The following is a 20,623-nucleotide window of genomic DNA, read 5'->3' as shown; positions in this document are numbered from 1 at the left end:
TTTTACGTTCTTGAGATCACTTAAGGTTTTATTTAAAAAAGTGACATCTCAGCTCAGAAAATGTATTAAAGATGTGTGTGGGTGAGAGTGTGGGATGTGTATGTGTGTGTGTATGAGAAAGAGTGTGTGTATAAGAGAGGGTCTGCATGAGTGTGAGAGTATGTAACAGTGTGTAATAATGCAGTGCGGTCACCTGTAGTGTGACATGCGCCCAAGGTCCCGGATGAGGTCATATTCATGGGTACTGAAGTTGCCACTCTGTGTTTTTGTGTATTCCGAAGTCGGCCTTCAGGATAGCTAAGTTCGGCACCCGTAACATGGCCTCACCTAGGACCTTGGGTTCATGCCACACAACAGGTAACCCCACTCACATACAAACAAGCACACATACAACCATACTCACTCTGTCACGCAGACCCTCATACACATGCTGTTTCTCATACACACATACATACCCCTATACTCACATCCACACACACACACACCCTCTCACAGGCTTATACTCCATCACACTCACTCTCACATTCTACTAAGCATGCACACACACACTCATGTGCACTCACTCTCACATGCACACACTCACTCTCTCTCTTTCTCTCTCATGCACACACATATAAATCTATGGGGTTGAATTTGCATTTGCAGAATTATATTTGTGGGCACATTCTATTTTCCTCAAAAAGTGCACAATCTGCAGGCAGTCAAGGCATATAACATTTTATAAATCCCTACTTTGGAAACAGAACCAGTCTGACTCAAGATTGGGATACAGACAGACTCTAACCTCATGGCTTTAATGCATTGCCTGAGCTGAGTTGTCACTTTTTTCAAATAAAACCTTTAGTTATCTCGAGAATATGACTTAAAAGAAGTTCTGAGATTTACACATTAATAAGCTGAAACCTGCAACCCATTCTAAGAGATAAAAGACTTGACAGCAATCTGGGTTTGTTCAATATATCATTTCAGTTGCATAGCACTGTAATCTTTTGCTATAAATTCTGTGTCTTATGATCCTGTTCCACAAATACCTGATGAAGGAACAGCGCTCCAAAAGCTAGTGTTTCCAAATAAACCTGTTGGACTAAACCTGGTATTGTCTGATTTTTAAATTTGTCCAACTCAGTCCAAGACTGGCACCTCCACATCATGGCTTTAATTTGAGGGCATTGCATGTAGGTTGGACTACTTTGTGGAACACTAGATTCAATCAGAAAGCAGACTCCGCACTTCACATCTTAGTGTTTTAATTTCCCACCTCACTCTTGCTTTGACTTGAATTATTGCAACTTCCAACATTGATTCAATTAAATTGAACTGAAGTACCTCTCTTTAGTTAGGCACGTAAAACATTTAATTCAACAGTTTCAGTTTGTAACCCCTACCCCCATATTTTCAGATAGCAACAGTTAGTGATGACTACTGTTTTTATGCGCTAAACTTATCTTTTGTTTCTTGATTTGCTCCAGTGCCGCTGCCTTGGCCAAGCAGTGTCATCCCTTTTTGTCATTTAATCTCTCCACCCTATTACAGTCTTAACATTTTGTTGTCTCCCAAACCTTTCTCAACTCTACTTATTTAACAGTTGAAAATGTGTTGCTGGTTAAAGCACAGCAGGTCAGGCAGCAACCAAGGAATAGGAAATTCGATGTTTCGGGCATAAGCCCTCTACTTATTTAACACCAACTTTTTCCAGTTCTGATAGTTCACCACATGAAACGTTAACTTCGTTCTGTCTGCACAGATGGCTTACGTGCTGAGTAGTACCAGCATTCACTGCTTTATTTCAGATTGCAAATATCTGTTTTACATTTGTATTAATGCTCACCCAATGCACTGTCATCCTATTTACATCTTTCATAATTTACAAATACTTTTAAACTCATCACGGAATCCTAATTACCCCCCCTCATGATTTTGCTGACATGTAATGGGTCATGGTTCAGTAAGACCTAGATTTTAAAATTATCCAGTATTAAAATCCCTTGTAACCTTTCCCCTCCATATCTCTCTGATATACAACCTTACAACTCTCTAGTAACTCTGCATTCCTTCAACCCCTGCATCCTAACCAGTCCTTATTTCCTTTGTTCCACCATCGGCAGCTGTTTAAGATCCCAAAACTTGAAGTCCTCATTTTAAACCTGTACACCTTTGAAATCTTCCTATTTAACAAAATTGCTGACCACCACTTCTAATGTATCTTTCTCTGGCTTCATTAGTCTCTGTCTGATTGTCTGCAATGTGTTCCTACATTAGAGGCAGCTTGTTAATGCTGTTGCCTGGTGGGATATGTCATCTAACCCTTCACTTCCCATCTGCAAATTCATTGTCTTTGTGTGCTGCAAAGGCTTCTCTAACATACAATTAAGTCATGTAGCGTTAGAAACCATGAGTCAGGTATTTTACCAAACACCTTTTGAACATCTAAAAGCGCAGCATGTATTAAATTCCCTCGGCTATCTGATCAGTCCCATAATCTTTTTTTTGAAACACAGATTGTCTTTAATGCAGTAACAGATTTTGTATACCATTAGCTTAAAATAGAATATTGCAGATCCAGTGCATGTGAAATGCTTTGCAAGGTTTATCCGTGTACATAAAGTCTACAGTTCATGGCTATATTCAAATGCAATATCTTAAGTAGAGATTAAGTTTTAAAAAGTCAGCAATATTCAATAACCTTGTCATCCATTCTTATTTCCCTTCCACATTTTAAAATCCTCACTAATTTTGACTTTATCTGATATGTTATGTACATTTCTGTATGGCCATGAACTGTGGGTCTTGTGTATATGGAAGTAAATCTAGCAAAGCATTTTGTGTACATTGGTAATGCAGTATTTTAGATTATGCAAAAAGCATGTAAGATCTGTCACTGCATTCAAAAAAATCCACTTCTGATTGTGTAATAATATGTGAAACCCATGTAATTCCTTTTTCTCACTTGCTTTGCTCTGCACACCAATTGATCATTCTAATACCAATGTTTTAATGTTTAATTTTTGAAATAATAGCAAAAAACAAGTTAAACTTGTAGTGTTCCAATATGGATTTCCTTTGTTCGTACTAATTTGTCCACATACTGTTCTTCATTGCTGCTATAGCAACAAACGTGTTAAGTGTCTAAATGTCACAGTTTTTTAGACATAATTTCTAGCTAGTGCATCTTATTTGCAATTTTAAGTAGCTATTGGTGAAATTGCCACATCTCAAAATCACCTCTACTAGGTGGAAGCTCCAAGAATATATTTTCTCTTTTTTAATAATGCAACTGTATCTCTGTTTGGTTATTGAAAGGTCACTTAGAAATCTGTCACCATTCTTCAGTCTTATTTCAAATGTGAAAATAAAGTGCTTAGGCTTATTCCACTGAGGATGTTCCTTTTTTTAAGGTTTTAATATGCAATAATGTTGCTTGTTATAAAGAAAATGAAATCCATGCCAGTACATTTAGTACCTTACCAAGAGAATGCAGATGCTGGAAATCAAACAAAAATGGAAATTGTAGGAAAAACTCAACAAATCTGGCAGAATCTGTGGAGGGAAATCAGATTTAATGTTTTGTGTCCAGTAATTCTTTCTAGCTTTAGAGACATATAGCATGACTCTTCGATGCAATCAGTCCATGCTGAACATCATCTGAAACAAAACTAATCTCATCTGCCTGCTCCTGGCCCATATTCCTCCAAACCTTTCCTATTCATGTACTTATCCGAATACACTTTAAACATTGCAATTGTACCCACTTCCACTAATTTATCAGGAAGTTCATTCCACCCTCTGGAAAGAAATTGCTCCTCGTGTATTTTTTAAATCACTCTCCTCTCACTATACAAAATGCCCCAGTCCTTAAAGCCTCCATCTAGGAAAAAGACCAATAACCCTGTTGATATCTCTTATGATCTTAAAAGCCTTTTATTGCATCTAATATCTTTCTATGTATAAAAATGTTGCGACCGTTACAATTTTTGTGATCTGGTTGATTAGTAGCTTGTTAAGGGGCAATTGAATTGCCAAACATTGGCAGCATGATTTATTAGATATTGCTGTATCATTATAAATATATCGCTGAAAACAGCTTTCAATCTCTGAAATTCATGCTTCGAATTGATTAGTCATCCCGATTATGTTCATGTTTGAAACCCTACATCTTTCATACACTAAATTTGAAAAATGTAAGCACCAGAGAGATTGTGGTTCCTAACATGTTCATAAACAACCACCATTACAGTTTATGTTGTACTCTTGACAAAACTGATGGTCGTGTCATGTTTTACACACATTTTTAAAACTGTTTCTTTTATAAAGAAATTTAGGTTTCAGATATGTAGGATATGTATCCCGCTTTATAGGTGGGTAAACTGGTTTGTTATTTCATGGTTAAGATGTCAAGCTGTCTCTGATTGTGAGGTTGAAGATAATAGGACGCACGTATTAGTCACCCAGCTGAACTATAAAGGCAATTCCAGCCACGTAAGCGGAATGCCACTTACCTGAAGCACAGAGTTGATCAGATTTGAAAAAGGTGACCAGGAAAAATCAAGCAAACCCATAATTAGCAATTGTCTGGCTTTTTTTATTGGTATAATTATTGAGATTTTGATTGAAGTGAAACTTGATTATGTGCATTCATTGACTATTTATGAATAAAATCATAAAAAGCAATTAATTTTTAATTGGCCTTTCGCAAATTGTTTAAGTGGCAAGTTATGGTTAAAAGATCGGTCTATAGAGATGCATTAGCAAACATTTAAGAGATATTTTACAATATACAGAATAGATGCATTCAACGAGTAAGAAATTATCCAAGGGATGGGTATGCCATATGTGGCTAACTAGAAATGATGAAGATAGTCTCAAAATTGAAGAAAAAGCATATGATTCTGCACAGACAGGTGACAGGACAGAAGATTGGACAAAAAGTATAAACAAAAAACAAAGCGTGGCTGAAATATTAATACAGAAAGAAAATAGTTAGAGTACATAAGCAAGCTAACTATTATTCCAAAGATATGTTTAGAGCTTCTATAAACATTTGAAGATGAACAGAGTAAACACATGAAGCAGTGTTCCTATTGAAACTGGAGAATTCATACTAAGAAAAAAGGTATTATCCATTGTTTCTTATTGTAAAAGATACACGTAAAATTCCAGGAGCAGTGACAAATGTGTAAATGGAGGTTATTGAGTAACACCAGAAAATTACAATTATCAGAGAAATACTATTTGCATAAATGGTTGGAGTTTTTGGCTGACAAGTCTGTCTGGACTTCATCCTAGGCTCTTAAGAGAAGTCGGCAGTGAAATAGTTGATGCACTAGTTTTAATTTTCCAATTTCTCAATTTTCCCATTAAATTGGAGGTTAGCAAATGTAATTCTCCTACTCAGAAAGGATGTGAGACAAAGCAGAAAGCTACAAACCAGCTTAACATCTGCCATTATGAAAATGTTAGAAGCTAATATTGAAATACTTACAGTAGGATATTTGAATAAATTCAAGACAATCAGGTAAAGTCAATTTGGTTTCGTGAAAGGGCCACCATGTTTAGCACTCTATTAGAGTTCTTTGAGAAGATAACACATGCGGTGAATAAAAGGGAACAAGGTGGATTACTGTATTTAGACTTCCAGAAAGCATTTGATAAGATGGTGCATCAAGTGTTATTTTGAAATAGGGAACTTACTTTTGTAATGACATGGATAGAAGATTGGCTAGCTAACAGAAAGCAGAATAGATGCAAGTGGGCAAGTTGGCAAGATGTAATGAGTGGTGTGCTACTGGGATCAATGCTGGAACCTCAATTATTTACAAATTAGATAAATCGTCTAGCTAAAGCGACAAAGTATGGTTAGAGACAAAAACAAACTGCAGATGTTAGAATCTAAAGTAGACGCACAAGAGGCTGGATGAGCTCAGCAAAGTCGGGCAGCATCAGGAGGTGGGGAAGTCAGACATTTCAATTATAATCCGCTTTCAGGAATGGAGGTGGGGGTAGGGGGAATTATAGATAAAGGGGAGGGAGGGTTATGGGTGGGGAGAGGAGCAGAGTGATGAGCTGGTGAGAGGTGAATACAGGTGGTAGGTACTACCTGGTAGGTTGATATGTGGAATGAATCTGGTTGGTAACTGGAAGGAGGGGTCGGTGGGAGGGATGGAAGGGAGATGGCAGGATTGGAAAGGGAGTCGGGGGATGGGTGGGAAGGTTATTTGAAATTAGAGAACTCAGTGTTGAATTCTCCGGGCTTTTGGCCGCCCAGACAGATGATGAGGTGTTGTTTGCAATCTGATTCACTGTGGCAATGGAGGAGACCAAGGATAGACATTTCAGAGAGGGAGTGGGAAGGGGAGTTTAAATGGGTGGTGACGGAGAGACTTTTGATAAACTTTTCTTAATACAACACCATTCACAACTTGGAATTTGCAGGTTTTCTTTGGCCTTAAAGCTTTCTGCCTGTGTTTATACTCCATGTATAATCTATCTCACTCTATGAGCATATTTATCAATCGTGAAATTATCTAGCTGCCCCTAAAATTTATTACCTTAATCCATGTATTATTAAATTCCACATTCTTATTCCTGTCTGAACAAAGTTTCTCTTGAACTCTGTCACATTATGTAAAAAACATAGACAATGAGGTCCATCAACCAGTAGTGGAATAGTGATGAGGCCATTTCTCTTAGAGACATTGGATGAAAAATAAATATTGACAAGGAGAACTCGACTATTGTTTGAATTGTGTCATGGATTCTTTTGTATTCACTGAGACAGTATAAAATTCATATTCATCTCCTGATGTTGCAGCACTCTCTCAGTGATACACTGAGTCAGCAAGGTTTCTGGAGAGGGACTTGAATCTACAGTGTTCTCTCTCATTTGCAACAGATCTACCTCTGAGCCAATGCTGACACCTTAAAATGATGACTGACCCAAAGAGAGCAAATAACTTGTGTAAATTAAATGTCAGTGAATGAATGAAGAATAAAACAAATTGCATTTATATATTCCCTTTCATGATCTCAGGGCATGCCAGTGCACTTTACAGTAATGAAGTATAGTCACTGTTGTAGTCAAGGAAATGTTAATGTGGCATTGCCACTTACCCATGACATAACTCCACCGAGGCCCAGTTTCAGCATATCTGAGATCATTGTGTTGACTGGCTAATTTCCTCTTCAGCTTAAATTTTACTTTGACAAGATCCACTGGGAGAAATGTATAAAACGGACTCACATCTGATTTTTTTAGTTAAACTTTTATCAAACTGGAGTTTTGGAGATTTGGTAGGTTTTACTTTTGTTACTATCAGTATATTGCGTCATTTTTGTGTTTTTTTTCTTTCATAGCTATCTGGTGGGTGCGAGTTAACAGTCGTCATCCATGACTTCTCAGCAACCAATAGCAATGAACTGAGCATTCGCCGGGGTCAAACAGTGGAAGTTTTAGAGAGGCCTCATGATAAGCCAGAATGGTGCCTGGTCCGGACAACTGATCGATCCCCCGCTGCAGAAGGAGTTGTTCCCAGCAGTGTTCTATGTATTGCACATTCACGGAGCAGTATGGAAATGGAGGGCATTTTCAATCATAAAGGTAAGATAATTAATTATAGTACATCTTACATTATGGTTATCTTTGATTAATTACTTTGGAAGAAAATAGTGCAGAATCTGATTAACAAATGCTGGAGATCAGAACGGGTCGAGCAGCATCCATGGACTTGAGACCAAGCTAACATTTTGAGTTCAGATGACTCTTCATCAGAGCTGGACTTAAAACATTACCTTGTTCACTCTCCACGGATGTTGCCTGAGCTACTGTGATCTCCAGCATTTGTTGTTTTCTGTACAGTTTCCAGCACCTGCAGTAATTTGCTCCTGCAGGATCTGATCAATCAAGCTGAGCTTACTGACTTCAAACCAGCTTGACAACAAACAATAATTTTGTTCAATGCTTGTTTGTTTTGATTTTCAGTTGAACCCAATTAGCCAGATTTATAAAGCCAGATTTCCATGCCTTCATCTGAGGAAAAAACAAGGAAAATTACAGCACAGTAACAGGCCTTTCGGCCCTCCAAGCCTGCGCCGATCCAGATCCTCTATCGAAACCTTGTTATCTATTTTCTAAGGATTCTTATCCATCTGTTCCCTGCCCATTCATGCATCTATCTAGATATATCTTAAAAGCTGCTATAGTGCCTATCTGTACCATCTTCGCTGGCAGTGCATTCCAAGCACCCACCACACTCTGCATAAAGAACTTTCCATGCATATTTACCTTTAACTTTTCCCCTCTCACCTTGAACTCGTGACCCCCACTCTGGGAAAAGGCTTCTTGCTATCTACCCTGTGTACCTCCCATGATTTTGTAGACCGTATTCAAATGCCTTACTGAAGTCAATGTATATGATATCTACAGTCCTACCCTCATCAATCAATTTTGTCACCTACTCAAAACATTCTATTAAGCTGCACAAAACCATGCTGCCTATCATTGATAAGCCCATTTTTTCCCAAATATAAGTAGATTCTATCCCTCAGTATCTTCCCAGGCTCACTGGTCTATAATTACCTGGATTATCCCTGCTACCCTTCTTAAACAAGGGGACATGAGCAATTCTCCAGTCCTGTGGAACCTCACCCATGTTCAAGGATGCTGCATAGATATCTCTTAAAGGCCCAGCTATTTCCTCTCTCACTTCCCTCAGTAAACCAGGATAGATTCCATCCGGACCTAGGGACTTATCCACCTTAATGCCTTTTAGAAGACCCAACACTTCCCGAGTTGGAGTATTTACAAACTGCGTGCAAAACCCTCCTGGATGCTCCTTACAAATTCTGCTCCATCTAGACATCTAACACTAAGTGAATCCCAACTTGACCTAGAGCAATCAAAGATTTGTCCTTAACTTCAACATCCGCCATGTCCCTCTCCTCGGTGAATACTGACACAAAGTTCTCATTAAGAAACTCACCCATTTTCTCTAACCTCATGCATAACTTTCCTCCTTTGCCCTTGAGTGGGCCAACCCTTTCTCTAGTTACCCTCTTACTCCTTATATATGATAAAAGACTTCGAGATTTTCCTTAACCCTGCTTGCTAAAGTATTTCTGAAAGATCCCTTTTAGCCTGCTTAATTCCCTGTTTCTGACTGGTCCTACTTTCCTGATATTCTTCCAAAATTTCATCAGTTTTGAGGTGCCGAGATCTTATGTATGCTTCATTTTTCCTTTTAGCTAGTCTCACAATTTCACCTGCCATCCATGGTTCCCTAATCTTGCCATTCTATCCCTCATTTTCTTAGGGACATACCTGTTTTGTGTTCTAATTGACCTCTTTTTAAAAACCTCCCACATATCAAATGTGGATTTACCTTCAAACAGCAGCTCCCAATTCACATTCCCCAGCTCCTGCTGAATCTTGCAAAAGTTGGCTTTCACCCAATTTAGCAGTCATCCTTTCGGACCACTCTCATCTTTGTCCGTGAGTATTCTAAAACTTACAGAATTGTGATCACTATTCCCAAAGTAATCCCCTACTGAAATTTCAACCACCTGGTCAGGCTCATTCCCCAAGACTAGGTCTAGTATAGCCCCTTCCCGAGTTGGAGTATTTATGAACTGCTCTGCAAAACCTTCCTGGATGCCCCTTACAAATTCTGCTCCATCTAGACATCTAACACTAAGTGAATCCCAGTCAATGTTGGGACAATTAAAATCTTCTATCACCACCACCCTGTTGCTCCCATATTTTTCTATAACCTGTTTACATATTTGTACCTCAATCTCATGTTTGCTGTTGGGTGGCCTGTAGTACAGCCCCAACATTGTTACAGAACCCTTTTTATGAGCTCTGCCCATACTGCCTCACTGCTCGAGCCCTTCGTATTGCCCTCCTTCAGCACAGTTGTGATATCCTCTCTGACCAATAGGACAACTCTTGCACCCCTTTTACCTCACTCTCTATCCCGCCTGAACTATCGATATCCTGGGATATTTAGTTGCCAATCATGCCCTTCCCTCAATCACATCTCAGTAATAGCAATAGCATCATATTCCGAGGTACTAATCCAAGCCCTAAATTCATCTGCCTTATCTACTACACTTCTTGCATTAAAACAAATGCACCTCAGACCACCAGTCCCTTTGTGCTCCCTGCCTACACTTCCCCTTAGTCACGCTGACTTCATTATCTCGTTCCTTACAGGCTTTAGTTACTACCTCCTTCCTGTCCACTAACCACCTCGTTTGGTTCCCATCCCCCTGCCACATAAATTTAAACCCTCTCCAACAGCATTAGCAAAAATACCTCCAAGGATATTGGTTCCAGTCCGGCCCAGATGTAGACTGTCCAATTTGTAATAATGATTTGGAGAATGCAACTTTAAAAAAAAGGTTTTGTGATTTACACATGAAAGAAGTGAAACTATCGTTGTATTGTAACAGATGAAAGGCTTAACAGACAATCAATTTTTCAATGTATAATTTCAGTTACATCACACTGTAAATTTTTGCTATAAATTCTGTGTTACGATTGAGCCCTCCACTATCACCTGATGAAGGAGTGTCGCTCTGAAAGCTAGTGTGCTTCCAATTAAACCTGTTGGACTATAACCTGGTGTTGTGTGATTTTCAATTTGTAATAGTCCACCTCCCCCAGAACTGATTCCAATGTCCCAAAAATCTGAACACCTCCCCCCTGCACTATGACAGTCAAGAAGTGGGAGAAATTTTAAAATGGCAAGTGGAACCCAGTTCCGGGATTCCCACCCACATTCCTGTGTTGAGGAATTTTTGTGACCCAAGTTTGGAGGATTAGATAGCAAACCTCCATGTTACAGTCCTGCCTTTGGCTATTTCATTGCAAAACTACAGACTACTCCCATAGAGTAGGACCCATTTGGTAGTAGCTCTTCAGTGGAGTGCTGAACCATAGCGAGTGGCTGATGTGGAGTTGATAACTAAGTTCAAACGGCATTGCATGTTTTAGTGTAATGATGTATGATAAGTTAAACATATTTATAATAGTGATTAATGATAGATTTTTTTTTAGAAATAATAAGTGACCATTAAGTTAACTAACATTATGGAAATGTTCTGATGCTTTAGAGTATTTATCCAGAGAATACAGCACTCAAATTCAACAAATTGAAATCAAAATTTTAGTTTGTCATCAAGACTCTATTGGTTGATATATATTATAAGCTATGATACAATTGCCGTAAGGTGCAGACATCATTTGAGCTTTTCAAATAGATGATTTTGCTTTAGAGACATTTTAAAACGAGGATTCTATTGTGTAGTCTGTTGGATGGTTTATTAACTCTGTGTTGCAATGTTATTTCTTTGCAAATGCTGAGCTGGTCTACAAAGCCTATTAATTATTTTAATTCAACTGTTATTTACACATCCATAAAGGGAATTATGTGGTGTTTGACTATTTATTTGGACGGTTTAGTGCTTCTTTGAAACAGTGGTCTTGAATCCTGGAAGTTCCTGACTATGTCTGCCATTATTCAATCGCAGAAATTCCTAGAATATATTCTTTACTATGATTATTCATTCTGCTTCTCCAGCATCCTTGCAGAAATAGGTAGAAGCTAATTATAATAGTTCTTCACCTTCTCCCCTGTCCCCATTCAAAATACTAGTTTTGCCAAGTTTTCTTAAATCACAGTAGTTTTTAAGCATGTTGACTATACTGTTGCAGACTATTGCCTCAGTCAGTGAAGCTTAAACCACTGACAATGGACAGATCCAAACTGGTATATTTTTAAAAAATAGAAATGGATGGAGTTTTGTCATTCCTATAGAAATTTAAGCAAATTATTCAATTGCCTGTGAGTTAAAGGATTTATGAAATATTCTCCCAACAAGTAGAACAGCAACTTGTATTTGCATTAGTGTAGCTACAAAACTTATATTCTCTGTGTATCCATATGCATTGATACTTTACCCAGTCCATTTAATTCAACTTCCCAATATATTCAGTTTTTAAATTAGTTTGAAGCAGTTTTTAAAGCAATTTGATATATGGTTATATCTTTTCAACACAAAATATAATATTAATCTTTTCTTCAAACTTTAAGCTGATAGAAAATTCACCATTTTTTGGCAGTTTTATTTCCTGAACTAACTTTTTGGCCTGAACGAAAGTTTACCTTGACCCCAGAATCAGGTAACATGATAATGATTATGAATGGGAAGATAACTGGAAGATAAAGTGGTCAAAGGAAAGGACCACAAAAATGCACAAAAATCAAGTGAACTGTAAGAGGCTGAAGAATGAAATAGTTTCCAAAGGGAGGATCATGCAGTCCGTTTAACACAGTATGTTGTTTTTAACAATGTTTATATTTTATATGTGGCCCAAGAGGATATTTTCACAGTTGGGCTGAGTCAGAACTGAAAATGTCAAATCCAGAGATTGACCATTAAGAGCTCTGGCTAATGTTGTATTTTCCCTTGTGGGCAGTTTGGAAGTTCTTTGAAATATAAAGAACTAGGGTCCAATTCCCTAGAGCCATTGATGTTTACAAGTCTATGATTTTCAATAGTTTGGGAAGGTTTTTGCCAGAAAAATCTGAAACTGCTCATTCAGAATCCACTGAAGCTATTGACAGCCTTATTATCCAGCCTCAGAACTCTTTGCTTTCTTAAAATTTTAGAATTGTACTCACCAAGCTTTCTCAAAGAACTGTATTACAGTGATTGTAATGAGGTCATCCAGGTGAACCTCATAAAAAACGAGTTTCTTTATGGGGGTTGTTAATCTGGTCCAATCTGGGATCCCTGTCTGATAGACGCATAAAAACGATTGTCAGAGGTTCTGGTCACTCTGACAGCTGGATCTGAAGAAGCTGGACTTTCCATGTGTAAGATAGTTCAGCCTCTTACTGAGATATTTGTATCATCGATAGTCACAGGTGAGGTGCTGGAAGACTGGAGGTTGCCACTGTTTAAGAAAGGTGGTAAGGACAAGCCAGGGAACTATAGACTAGTGAGCCTGACATCAGTGGTGGACAAGTTGTTGGAGGGAATCCTGAGGTATAGGATGTACATGTATTTGGAAAGGCAAGAATTGATTAGGGATAGTCAACATGGCTTTGTGCATGGGAAATCATGTTTAATAAACTTGATTGAGTTTTTTGAAGAAGTAACAAAGATTATTGGTGTGGGCAGAGTCATGGACATGATGTATATGGACTTCAGTGAGGCGCTCGACAAGGTTCCCCATGGGAGACTAGTTAGCAAGGTTAGATCTCATGTAATACTTGGGAGAACTAGTCATTTGGCTACAGACCTGGCTGAAAGGTAGAAGACAGTGGTGGAGGGTTGTTTTTCAAATAGGAGCCCTGTGACCAGTGGAGTGCCATAAGGATCGATGTTGGATCCACTACATTTTGTTCTTTATATAAATGATTTGGATGTGACCTTATCAGACATAGTTAATAAGTTTGCAGGTGACACCAAAATTGGAGGTGCAGTGGACAGCGAACAGGGTTACCTCAGGTTACAACGGGATCTTGATCAGATGTGCCACTGGGCTAAAGAGTGGCAGATAGAGTTTAATTCAGATAAATGTGAGGTGCTGCATTTAGGGAAAAAAAATCTTAACAGGACTTTATTCACTTAACGGTAAGGTCCTAGGGAGTGTTGTTGAACAAAGAGACCTTGGAGTGCAGGTTCATAGTTCCTTGAAAAGTAGAGTCGCAGGTAGGTAAGATAGTGAAGAAGGTGTTTGGTATGCTTTCCTTTATTGGTCAGAGTATTGAGTACGGGAGTTGGGAGGTCATGTTGCGGCTGTTCAGGACATTGGTTTGGCCACTTTTGGAATATTGTGTGCAATTCTGGCCTCCTTCTTATCAGAAGGATTTTGTGAAACTTGAAAGGGTTCAGAAAAGATTTACAAGGATGTTGCCAGGGTTGGAGGATTTGAGTTATAGGGAGAGGTTGAATGGGCTAGGGCTGTTTTCCCTGGAGCGTCAGAGGCTGAGGTTTGACCTTATAGAGGTTTATAAAGATATGAGGGACATGTATAGGATAAGTAGACAAAGTCTCTTCCCTCGGGGAAAGGAGTGCATAACTAGAGGGCATAGGTTTTAGGTGAGAGGGGAACGATATAAAAGAAACCTAAGGGGCAATATTTCCACGCAGAGGGTGGTACGTGTATGGAATGAGCTGCCAGAAGAAGTGGTGGAGGCTGGTACAATTGCAACATTTAAAAGGCATCTGGATAGGTGTATGAATAGGAAGGGTTTGGAGGGATAAGGCCCAGGTGCTGGCAGGTAGGACTAGCTTGGGTTGGGATATCTAGTCGGCATTGATAAGTAGGACTGCACATCTCTATGCCTGTATGACTCTAAGTGAACGGTAACTTAATGACAGGATACCAGCTTCTCTGGAGTAGTTTCAGTGACAATGAGTGAAAAGCACATTCCTAAAGAAATTCACTCGTAACAATTGTCTTTGAGTTCGAGAAAGCATTTCTGACATCATGCCATGACTTGGGAAGCTTGACTTGTTTGATCCTGCCGTCAAAGTATGGACCCAGTATATGGAAAGAATGCATTATGTTTTCAGGGAAGATGAAAAACAACAAGTAATTCTCCTGACAACTTATGAAGCTGTAGCTTTCTCAGTTATTAGAAGCCTAACTTTCCCTGAGGCTCCAGATTCCAAAATGTTTCAAGACTTGATGGATTTAATTAAGGAGTATTATGGCCCCAAGCCGCCTCTAATTCTAAGTGCTATTAGTTTTACTCAGCAATTCGAAAACCAGAGGAATCCATATCAGGATTTTTGATGAGGTTAAAATGACTGGCAGAGGCATATGAACCCTATCAAGTTTCACAACATCTTTCCCTTAGGAAGGAGACCAAAATTGCGCACAATATTCCAACAGTGGCCTAACCAATGTCCTGTACAGCCACAACATGACCTCCCAACTCCTGTACTCAATACTCTGACCAGTAAAGGAAAGCATACCAAACGCCTGCTTCGCTATCCTATCTAACTGAGACTCCACTTTCAAGGAGCTATGAACCTGCATTCCAAGGTCTCTTTGCTCAGCAACACTCCCTAGGACCTTACTAATAAGTGTATGCATCCTGCTAAGATTTGCTTTCCCAAAATGCAATACCTCGCATTTATCTGAATTAAACTCCATCTGCCACTTCTCAGCCCATTGGCCCATCTGGTCCAGATCCTGTTGTAGTCTGAGCTAACCTTCTTCTCTGTCCACTACACCTCTAATTTTGGTGTCATCTGCAAACTTACTAACTGTACCTCTTATGCTCACATCCAAATCATTTATGTAAATGGCAAAAAGTAGAGAACCCAGCACCGATCCTTGTGTCACTCCACTGGTCACAGGCCTCCAGTCTGAAAAGCAATCCTCCACCTCCACCACCACCCTCTGTCTTCTCCCTTTGAGCTAGTTCTGTATCCAAATGGCTAGTTCTCCCTGTATTCCATGAGATCTAACCTTGCTAATCAGTCTCCCATGGGGAACCTTTTGAACGCCTTACTGAAGTCCATTTAGATCACATCTACTGCTCTGCCCTCATCAATCTTCTTTGTTATCTCTTCAAAAAAGTCAATTAAGTTTGTGAGACATGATTTGCCATGCACAAAGCCATTTGACTATTCCTAATCGGGTCTTTCTTTCCAAATACATGTACATCCTGTCTCTCAGGATTCCCTCCAACAACTTGCCCACCACCGAGGAGAAAAGATTTACAAGGATGTTGCCTGGGTTGGAGGATTTGAGCGTTAGGGAGAGGCTGAACAGGCTGGGGCTGTTTTCCCTGGAGCCTCGGAGGCTGAGGGATGACCTTACAGAGGATTACAAAATTATGAGGGGCATGGATAGGATAAATAGACAAAGTCTTTTCCCTGGGGTTGGGGAGTCCAGAACCAGAGACCATAGGTTTAGGGTGAGAGGGGAAAAATATAAGAGACCTAAGGGGCAACTTTTGCACGCAGAGCGTGGTAAGTGTATGGAATGAACTGCCAGAGGATGTGGTGGAGGCTGGTACATTTACAACATTTAAGAGGCATTTGGATGGGTATGTGAATAGGAAGGGTTTGGATGGATATGGGCCGGGTGCTGGCAAGTGGGACTAGATTGGGTTGGGATATTTGGTTGGCATGGATAGGTTGGACCGAAGGGTCTGTTTCCGTGCTGTACATCTCTATGACTCTATGATTTCGGTTTATCTCTAAATGAATTGCTGAGAGACCATTTGGGATGTGGAATTAATTATGTTACCATGCCAAAGGCACCCAGTAGCTAAAGCCCAAGGGACTTGAGATGGCACTCCAGTTGGCTTTATCATTGGAAAAGACTTGCAGAGTATTCTGATGAAAGTGGACACATCACCAATCTGCCTGAGTTTGGGGAACACCACTTGTGTGAAGTCAACTGTATAGCCTCACTCAGCATGTAGCCTGAACAGAGGGACTCTAGGTCAGCCCACAGCAAAATCCTAAAACAAAACCAAACCTTGGTCAAATGGTTTAAATTTTCATCAGGATTTGGGTCAACGAGCTATTGTCGTTGCTGTCAGTATGAGGACTCAAGTCAGCAAAAGAGTTCCACTAAACTTAAACTGAGTAAGGGAACTCACAGGTTGGTATCCACAAGAGTGAACACCCTGAAATAGGGTGGTTTGGAACAACTAAATTGCTTGGCAACATCCAAATCTGAACCATCCAAAATAATCGTCTGGTTAAATAGTCACCCAGTTTTAATTGAGGTATGGTCATTTCACTGATCACAGAACCAGTCTTTAACAAAATTCACACTGGATTCCAACATTTAAGTTTGCACAAGACCTCAATTAGACTGAGAACTTATAACGGACAGCCTTCACAGATTAAGGATACAATTTTGGTTCCGGTCTCTTATGAGAAGCAGCTGGTTTAGTTACCACTGATTGTAGTACAAGGCCCGGGCCTAGGTTTAATGAAGCGAGAGTGGTTGAGAAAGATTCATCTAGATTGGCTTCACATGTTTTGATTAGAAAATGATTGCCTGAGCAAAGTCGGATTTAAATACCCAGAAGTTTTTCAGGAAGGACTACAGATTATCAAAAGAGTCAAGGCCAGTCTGCATGTTGACCAGGAATCAATTCCACAATTCTACAAGGCCAGCCCAGTGCAATTTGGCTTAAGGACAGAAGTAGAGACCAAAATCAGAAGGCTGGAAAGTGAAGAAATCATGAAACCAGTCCAATTTGAGGAAAGGGAATACTGTTTGCAGTTGGATAAATACCCAGTTCCTTGCATAGGGGATTCATACGCAAAACTGGCAGGTGGTACTGTCTTTCATGAAGCTGGACATGAGTTATGCTTACATGCAATTGCAGTTAGATAAGGATTCCCAAAAGTATGCTACAATTAATACAAATAAGCGTTTGTACCAATGTACGAGATTGCCATTTGGGGCATCAGCAGCCTGTGCAGTCTTTCAGTTGACAGTGGAGAACATTTTCCAAGGTCAACCGCAGGTCACCATGTATCCAGATGACATAAGGAACACTTAAAGAAATTGGACATAGTCGTTGGACATTTCTCCCAGGTGCGCGTACACTTTAGAAGGGAAAAATGCTCATTCCAGCACCCCAAGTGACCGATTTGGGCTACAGAATCAACAAGAACCAGTTGTACCCATTGGAAGATAATGTGAGGGTTATCAAAGGTGCTCCAGTTCCCATGTCTGTACCGAAGCTTAGGTCTTCCTTGGATAGAGGAGCTCTTAAAGAAGGTTCATACATAACATGGCATCCATCCTGGCACCATTGCATCAACCCTTTAAAAAAAAAGGGTCAGCCTTGGAAATGGTCACGTAGCCAAGCCACAGCCTTCAGGGAAGTGATGAAAAGCTATATAAGGTGCAGGCACATTATGATCCCAAGCAAGATTGACATACAATGTCTCCTCATACATTATCGATGTAGTCTTAGCTACTTAGAGAAAATGAGCCCAGTGGAGAAAACTGCTGATAAAATATGCATCCAAGACTTTGACTAATACAGAGCGTAATTACACCCAGATAGAGAAGGAAGGTTTAACAGAAATCAGCAAGTTCCACTAATGCCTTTACAGACATACATTTGTCATAATAACCCCTGCTAGGTCTACTTAAATGAGGATAAGGCAGTGCTGCTCACAACTTAATTCAGCACTGGGCTCCAATACTAAGTCCATATAATTACAAGTTGGAATACCATTCAGGAGGCCAAGTAATAAATACGGATGTATCGAGTTGCCTCCCACTTGCGGATGCACTACTGGTGGTACTGCCACTGGAAGAGTCTGTAATGGTTTTAAATTTTCTGATGTGTAAGTGCTGTGTTGGACAGGGGTGGACAAGGTCAGAAGTTATGCAACACCTGGTTATAGGCCCAACAGGTTTATTTGAAATCTGTAGATAGTTAGCTCTCCTAGCCCATTCCTTTAGGATCTCCTCATTAGTTAATTTACTCTGAGGCACATCAAAATCCAAATCTGGTTTTGATTCCTCAATCTGCGAGGCAATAACTAATATCGGTCCCCTTTCAAGGGCACTGGTTTTATTACTTTTAGACACATATGAATGGGTACAACAAAATTCAACCCATCCTTATGTCATCCCGACCGATAGAAGTGCTTTTGTATCTTGGCCTGAGTCTTCCTCACTCCTAGATGACTTCCTACAAGTAATTCATGTGCTACCTGCATTACTTCCTGTCTGTATGCTACTGCAACACAATCTGGTGTACCTGCACCCATTTCTCCTCTGCACTAACCTGCCAATGTCTCCATGTTTGCCATAGTATTCTATCTTTGAGATAATAACACTTGGGAATACATTCTGATTCCTTTTCTGAGTAGACTTTATGATCTAAATAATTTATTGTCTCATATTTTTGTTGTATTTCCAGTACCTTTTTCAGAACTAAATACCTCTGCCTGACCTTCTACCTATTCAGGTTTTTCCTTTACCATTTCATCAAACAGGGTATCAGCCAACTGGACTTCAACTCCTTTGTCTCTCTTTCTCTTTGGTTTTTCCTTCTTGCTTTAACTTATGACTGTGGGATCTTGTTACCACACAGTCTGGAACATTTCCAGGGTATTTTTCTTTTTAACTCTTCAGTTCCCTGGTTTTCCTTCGGCTTCTCCACTACAAGGGGCATCACTCCTCCCTTAAATCCTGCTAGGTCATTCCCAAGAACAGACTGTATTCCTAGAATAGACATTATTTCAATTACTGTCACTGTCGTTTCCCAGTTTTCATAGGACTTTCCAACCTGATCTTACACAGGGGAACACTAAGTCTCTGTCCATTTATCCCTCAGATGATCACTGTTTTGGGTAACGTTTCAGGAGGAATGCAAATACTTTCATCTCTTATTATTACTTCACTTCATTCTTTCTTCCTGAGTAAACCTTATCCACAGAGGTGAAGTCTTTGTAGAGATCTGGCACCATCTCACTATCCAGCCCATAACTATACAGGCACTCTCCTGCAGCTTCTCAACATCATTTGGGATTTCCTTCTCTACCTCAAACAATCCCCCTGGTTTAGCCTCCTTTATCACTTCCTTTTTCCCAGTGCCTTTCTTAACCCACCAGCAGTCTGACTTTGTGTGTCCCACCCTATTACAATGAAAACATCTGAGGCCTTTCACCTCCTTTTCACCCTCTTGGGTTTCTTTTTTCATCGGTGGTAAACTGTTCCCAGTATTACTTACATTTACATTTTCATTGCAGGATCTCCGTTTTTCCCAGTTTCTATCCCTCAAAGAATGAAATTGCTGTTGGAAGCTAAACTTCGATTTGTGCACTAATGCATATTCATCAGTCATCTCTGCAGCTCTTCTCGCTATTTGACCTTCCTGTTCCTCAATGAGTTCTTATCATTTCTGGAAGTGAGCTTTTAAACTCCTTCAGAATAATCTAAGATTCTCCTTTGTCTTGTCTATCTTTAATGCTTTCACCCATTTTATACGCAACATCAGTCTGACTTGTTTCCTTGTTTATGTGAACTGCTGTCTGTATTCGTAAGCACTCAAAACAGCCTGTTTGACATCTTCATAATCTCTTGACACCTCATCTGACAGCACTGCTAGCCCTACCCAGCTACTTGGTCTGTATTAACATTACCCACACAGTCTCTGGCCAATCCATCTGCCTAGCCAGTTTCTCAAAGGAAATGACAATGGCCTTTTCGTCAAATTTTGGTAATGTTTGGATCTATTTGTATATAACCCTACTCGGCTATTGGCTGTGATGAGTTTGCTTATCCTTACTTCTATCTTGTACTTTTCCTTTTGCATTCAAAGTCTTTTTGTTCCAAGTTCACCTTTTTCAACTCAAACATTCTTTCTCCTTTTTTCTCTCTTTTTCTTTTTGCCCTACTTGAAATTTTTCCATTTCCTTTTTCCCTTTCCGCTGCTTGTAACTGTAATTCAAACTCACTCACCTTCCTTTCATTATGTAATTCTAGTTGTCTCATTTGCAATCAAATTTTTTTACTCCACTGCACTTGACTGTTTCTCTGATATACCTAAGTACTTGATCAATTCTGTTCCAATTTCAGCTTTCCTGTTATCCCTAGTTAAACTGAAATTTA

General features: G+C 39.6%; 1 protein-coding gene across 5 annotated transcripts in view; it reads left to right on the top strand.

Moving 5' to 3' along the window:
• LOC132815624 (triple functional domain protein) overlaps positions 1 to 20,623 on the top strand; it is a 547,994-nt gene that overhangs the window by 397,592 nt on the left and 129,779 nt on the right. For all 5 annotated transcript variants that reach the window (XM_060824568.1, XM_060824569.1, XM_060824567.1 and 2 more), the window contains one exon: positions 7,351 to 7,594. In XM_060824568.1, the coding sequence (XP_060680551.1) occupies positions 7,351 to 7,594 (244 nt within the window). The remainder of the gene's footprint in view (positions 1 to 7,350; positions 7,595 to 20,623) is intronic.

Source organism: Hemiscyllium ocellatum, chromosome 5 (assembly GCF_020745735.1).
Source record: "Hemiscyllium ocellatum isolate sHemOce1 chromosome 5, sHemOce1.pat.X.cur, whole genome shotgun sequence".
Taxonomy (NCBI): Eukaryota; Metazoa; Chordata; class Chondrichthyes; order Orectolobiformes; family Hemiscylliidae; genus Hemiscyllium; species Hemiscyllium ocellatum.
This window is presented reverse-complemented; position numbering and strand designations above follow the sequence as displayed.